This window comes from Pyricularia pennisetigena, chromosome 1, assembly GCF_004337985.1.
Source record: "Pyricularia pennisetigena strain Br36 chromosome 1, whole genome shotgun sequence".
Taxonomy (NCBI): domain Eukaryota; kingdom Fungi; phylum Ascomycota; class Sordariomycetes; order Magnaporthales; family Pyriculariaceae; genus Pyricularia; species Pyricularia pennisetigena.
In genome coordinates, this window is record NC_043740.1 from 3,943,724 (window position 1) to 3,949,939 (window position 6,216).

Below are 6,216 nucleotides of genomic sequence, written 5' to 3' on the forward strand. Positions count from 1 at the left end.
TCCAATTCAACAGCCACGTTACTCCTGCCATCGTCATAATCAGGTACTCACGCGAAGAGTGGTGCGGGGCCTCTAGGGCTGACAAGACAGCAGTTCAGCAACGATCTGTAATCCCATGAGCCCCGTCACTCCCGTCTTGTCTCGCTCCCGCAAGGATGGACAATGACCATGCCTCGTCCAAGCGAGGACGTTTGATGGGGAAATTGTTTGGAAAACCCGAACGCAAGGCTTCCAATCCAGAACAGCCTGCCGATCTAAGTAATGACTTGAACGACTTCTTCCGCCGCCCCTCCGACCTGCCTGTCTCTCCAGCTTACCAGCCTCACCCCCCGCCGCCAGGCTCAAGCCTACCGATACTCACCAAACTCGACACTTCCAGCGCCTCGCGATACCCCAATGCACTCAACGTCACCGGTTCACAACAGAGCTTACTACCGCGTGTACCAAGCTCGCGAGGGAGGAGTAGGAAAGGTCTCGTCGTTCGATTCGTTGATACGTTTCCTACCGTCATTGGTGAAGGTGGTGACGAATGCGAGATACCGACGGCGGAGATCTCAAGGAGGAAACTCCGGTCCTCCCCTTCGCCAGTCCCTCCGCCGAGGTCCCCTCTCCGCACGCCTGAGAACCTCGATCAGTATCGACCACCCAATGATGCAACACGTCAAGCAAACAATGATGACTTTCGGCCTGGTCCGCTGCGGCGTGTACAGACTGGTCACACCAGTCTCCTGGAGCCATCTTCAGACACCCCGCGGTCACTGCCTGCTGGAACGGAGACTTTGTCCAGGTACCTCGAGAACCCAGTCGTAAATAAGGATGAGAACCGGAGATCCTTCATCGAGGTGCAACAAGCCCAGATGCGCCAGGCCGAAGGTCGAGCCCTGTCTCAGGCATATCGCTCAGCGAGCGCAGGGATGCAACCAGAGGTCGAGGATAACGGTAACTGGAGGCCACCGCAGCCGAACCCATCGCCACCACAAAGCCGCACGCAAACGTTGTCCCCAGAGCCACCTCAGCCACCAGCACCGCCGCCTCATACGTCTCCTCTCCCTTCTCATGCATCTCCCCTGCCCCATGCATCTCCCATGGCCCAGCCTCCCGATTATTTTGCTAGCGAATCGCCTGATATGAGAATGCGTTCCTTCAACAACTCTCCCGAGCAGACCGAGCGCCGCCACGTACGACAACCAGGGATAGACCAAAGCCCCATTTCTGCTTACTCGGCTGGATCGAGTTATATGCAATCTGCAGGCTCCGCAAGGCAATGGAACCGACCGCCCGAATATCGCACCGACTCTCCCCCTTCACCCACGAAGCCTGCACCTATTGTGCAGCCGTACGAAGACGATGCGTTGCAGGAATTTGCCGCTCGATCACGCCATTTATTTGCGCTCTTTCGCCTCCACTCGGATGCTGTGAGGCCTCTAATGTCTTCTTCATCAGATAGCCTGGTCAGAGCAGCCACATGGTGGTTTCTGAAGGGGAGGATGGCTTTGGAAACGGCTGTGCGTGGAGACAGTCCCAAGTTGCCCACCCCTTCGCAGACCCAGGAGATTATGAAACAACAAGCATATGCAGATCTTGCCAAGGCATACTGGATCACAGATGAGATACTGCCAGAGATAATGGCCAGCCATCCAGGGCCTTATGACGGCGAGGTTGATGAGGTGCGAAAGACTCTGAGCCAGAACCTACGGAAGCTCTCAATGTCAATGAAGCGGAATGGATTCTTACCTCCCGAAGATGCGGTGCTGCCGCAGACCCTCAAACTTTCCATTTGGGTGGACTATCCTCAAGTGAGCCAAGATATTATAGCACTCCTGCACGGGTCGTCAGGAAGCTCCCTTGCGGCGCCTCAGCTACAGACTTCACCACGGGAGATACTGGAAGCGTTGCCCCTAGGAGACACTACGGAGCACTTTACGTACGGTAGGATTGCTGCTGACGTGTTTTTGATGGAGCAAGGCATGGAAAACCAGCAGTTTGCCTTTCCTTGTTTCTTGTCAATGGTTCGACATCAAAAATCCACATCATTGACGCTGGTAGTAGCAAGCCAGAATGGTGCAATCCATCTCAAAATACAAAACAGCAAAGACGTCGGGCCAACGTGGGAGGACATTCGTTGGCGCAACGAGGCCTGTGCTCTCGAGCTCAAACTTCCCAGGGGCTTCATTCTCGCCATCAGAATGTCGGCAGCAGACTACCGCATGCTCTGGAGCATGTATGACTTTGGCGAGAAGGTGCAGTCAACGTTGTATCCACGAAAAGATGAAATGGCGGTATTTCATACTACTTTGAAGTCATTTCAATATTTCGATTCAGATCCGACCTCGCGGCAGTTCCCCAAAGAGGCCGTGCCGAGCTGCCAGATTTGTCTATTTGAGAGGATAGTGAGAGAAGGTGCAGCTACAGGACCAAGATCATACCACCGAGGCTTCCGCATCGCAGTTGTCACTGGCACCAGGACGAGGACGATGAGTGGTGTGAATCATGCCTACTTGCCCGCGGCGCCGATTCAATTTGCTTTCCTGAAGGATGACAAGGGTACTCCGGCTCTTTTGCTAAAATTTGAGAACGGGCAGAGCAAAGGCAGGATGGTCATGTCATTTAATGACGAGAGGGACAGGACCAAGTTGCACAGCATACTACTTGGTACCAGGGTTGGCAATGACGAGATGATCTGTGCCGACGTTCCATTGACGGCATATACGGTATCACAACGGCTCGCTGACGAAGAGGGTATGAAATGCATTAGCCAGCTACCATGGAAAGGCGCCAAGGTCATCAACGTGGGAGACGACAGCGAGCCACCATCTACGGTGCTGGCTGAGAGGCTGAGGGTGATTGTTGACTTCAACCACGGCGTTCTGAATGACAGGATGAACTTTGCGCCTGGTGAGTTCAAGATCAGGCTCGACATCCGCGATGAGTTCCGGTTGAGAGTGCTGCGGCCGCCACAACAAGACTTGACGGTTGCAGTCTCGGAAGGGGATGTACACAGAGAGTTGCCAAGGGAATTGTCTGAGGCGATGCAGGTAATTCAAGCATCGCAGACGATTCGAACATTTCAATTTGGCGACAAGAAAGATTTGCACGCTTTCCAAGAGGCGATTACGGGCTTCAAGGTACTCTTTGACGGTACGGCAGTGTCGTTCGGGATCTCGAGAAGACGCATGGTTGTCCCGATCCATAAGAAATGGGAGGCGGGTGCAACGCGCATCCAAGTGGTGCAACAGGAGAAGGTCACCCAACTGCTAGCATTCTTCGAGGACTGGCATCACGGACACAGTATGGGATTCGTGCTCAAAGGCACCGATGTTTTTGAGGCCGTTGGCCGCGGCAGCAAATCAGGGATCAAGATCGACGATGCCAAGTTCCCGCTGCCCCGCGTGCCCGATGAAGGTGCTTCGGCAGCCGATGATGCTTCCTTTGTTTGCCTGGACCTCCCTGATCTGCCTGGAGAGCACGACGACATCACTATTTACTTTGCGTCGGAGGCTGGTAAGTTGTTATATTTGAGTGTTTTTAAACTTTGCTGCGCAAAGTGCAAAGCAATGACTAACAGTTGGCAACCAGATCGAGACAATCTCAGCGCGTGCCTGCCAGCACCGGTGAAGAACTCCAAACTATCATCGTTGAGGATGAAATAAGGAGTAGTAACCTTGTGGGCGCCACTGTCTCAAACGTTTCTCAATGGCAAACGTGGGTATGTAGCGTCTCCAGGTTGCGGACGTTGCATCTTGACCGTCGAGAAGATGAAACCCAGGATATAGATATATATATATAACGAGAGCGCGCGCTCTGTATTTGGAGGAAAGGGCAACCGAGGTTGCAATGCATGCATAGCGATAGATACCCTTAGCGGGTCTTTGATGATTTTGTAGCAACTACTTAGAGATTCATGGAGGTTGAAACAAGACGTTTGGACGAAGACGAAGACTTGCACTTTTACTCTCGCACTAAGCCTCCTGCCCAGCCTGAGACTGGACGCGTGTATCGGTTCCACTTGAACTAGCCCTTTCCAAAGTAGTACAAACAGAGCGGGGCGATCACTTGGAAGTGGGTGTATACAGTACCTACAGTCCTTTGGATGGATAGTTGGGTTTGGTTTGGCCGGTGCGGGGTTGGGGAATCGGATCCAAATATTGTACATGCTCGGTAGTTGTGGTGTTGTACGCTGAGGCAAAGCAGTGAGACAAACGAGACCTTTTGTTGCGGAGCCGCAGTAAAAATAGGATCACAATACTAGCACTAGCATAGTATTGGTAAACTCGGATACACAAAGGTTGAAGCGAAACAACAAAGTCACTTTATACAAAAGGATTTTTTTTTTTTTTTTTTTAAAAAAAAAAAAAAAAAAAAAAAAAAAAACAGCAGACATGGCTACCCCATCAACGTCAGCAGCGACAAGCAACTCAAAGGCGCCCGTCGCCCTCATAACAGCTGGCAGCGCCGGCCTGGGCGCAGCAGGAGCCCGTCTCTTCGCGACGAACGGGTACCGCGTCATCGTCAACTACAACTCCAACACAGCGCGCGCCGAGGCCCTGCTGGCCGAGTTGCATACCATTTCGGGCGGCGCCACCACCGCGACCGACTCATTGAGCAGCACCTGTGGTAGTACGCTGCACAAGCTCATCAAGGCCGACATGGGCGACCGGGCGCAGATCCAGGCCCTGGTGGCCGAGACAGTAGCCTTCGCCGGCGGCATCGACGTCATCTTTAGCAACCAGGGGTACACGCACATTCGCGGCTGGGAATCGCTCGATGACAACATCTTTGAGGACGACTGGGACCGCTGTTTCAACGTGAACGTCAAGAGTCACCTGTGGCTGCTGCACGCGGCCAGGCCGTATCTCGATCAGGTCGAGGGCTGCATGGTTGTGACATCTTCGCTTGCCGGGATCAAGCCAGGAGGGAGCAGCTTGGTATGTGTTTTTTTTTTTTTTTTATCTCTCGACTCTTCTCCTCCCTGCGCTCTGTGGCATGACTGGTGGGAGGGGCAACCTGATTTCCCCCGGGGCCCCGTAAAAAAAGGCGTTCGAAAAAAGGTTAGGAAAATAAAATAAAATAAACAAGCATCAAGGGAAAGAAAGCGAAAGAAAGGCTCCCCGAAAAAAAAAAGAAAAAAAGATGATACCCCACCCATCATTGTGTGGGGACCGGTCAAATACGACGTGCTTTCGGGCCGGTTTAGGGATATACCCCTGAGCATTATGAAGATCTCGTGGAGCTAATCTACGCGTCCTAACAAATGGAGAAAACAGGCATACTCAGTTACTAAGGCCGCATTGAACCACCTGGTCAAGGGTCTGGCGGTGCTGGCAGCACCAAAGATTCGGGTGAATGCCGTGTGTCCGGGGTTGATGTTGACGGTTAGTTTCCGACGACGGACATTTCACGTGTTATTCATGTTCCTTCCCAGCTTCTTTGCGAATCATTTGCGGTGCTTTCTTATTTTTTTTATTTTTTTTTTATTTTTGGGGAATTTTTTGGAATAAAAATTACCCATCGCTAACCTGTGACGGTAAAAAAAAAATCTACTACCGCAAAAACAAAACCAACCGAGCAAACAGGACTGGGGTTTGAACTTCTCAAAAGAGGTGCAAGAAGCCAATATCGCCCGGACAAAACTCAAGCGTGTTGTAACCCCAGAGGTAAGTGCCAAAAACCCTACGTGGGCTCGTTCTTCCGTTTTCGTTGAACGGCGAAAGTTACCTCGTAAAAAAGTTCAAAGTCGGCCGTCATATCTTATCATTGCGGAGACTTCATTTGCTGACTCGGACTTTGGCTTCACCCCGACGGCCGTGCGGGTTGACAGGAGACAGCCGAGCAGGTTCTCTGCTTTGCGAGGAGCAAAGGGGTCACTGGTGTCAATGCCGTTATCGATGCCGGGTGGTCCCTGTAAAACAGCATGTATGTGACGTGATGCTGGTGCCGCGCTTGGGGGAAGATTTAGTGGCGGGGGACCAGTAGAAACCATTTGATGATTTACTCTACCGGAAGTAAAGGACGGTGCAATATTACCAGATTTGCCAGCCCTGAATAAACGCTAAGCTAAGTTGTTGGTCTCAAAGTCTACTCATAGTATGATGAATATGCACGATCCAACTGCCTTGTCTATCGAGGAGTGTAGCCTTGACTCGTACTTGTGCCGTACTGTGTTTTGTTCTTTTTTTCCGATCTACCTATAATTAAGCCTCGTGTAGTGGGAAAAAA

At 51.9% G+C, this 6,216-nt stretch overlaps 2 protein-coding genes across 2 annotated transcripts; both read left to right on the forward strand.

The window, feature by feature from the left end:
• Positions 1-155: 155 nt before the first annotated feature.
• On the forward strand, positions 156-3,650 carry PpBr36_07724 (uncharacterized protein; the record flags this gene model as incomplete). Its single annotated transcript, XM_029894859.1, has 2 exons — positions 156-3,501; positions 3,577-3,650. The coding sequence occupies 2 exons, from the start codon at positions 156-158 to the stop codon at positions 3,648-3,650; spliced, it is 3,420 nt and encodes a 1,139-aa protein (XP_029748878.1).
• A 729-nt stretch (positions 3,651-4,379) lies between these two features.
• PpBr36_07725 (uncharacterized protein) lies at positions 4,380-5,905 on the forward strand (the record flags this gene model as incomplete). The annotated part of the gene is made up of 4 exons (XM_029894860.1): positions 4,380-4,925; positions 5,265-5,372; positions 5,574-5,654; positions 5,819-5,905. 4 exons carry the CDS (start codon positions 4,380-4,382, stop codon positions 5,903-5,905), a joined length of 822 nt encoding a protein of 273 aa, XP_029748879.1.
• Between the last annotated feature and the right edge of the window lie 311 nt (positions 5,906-6,216).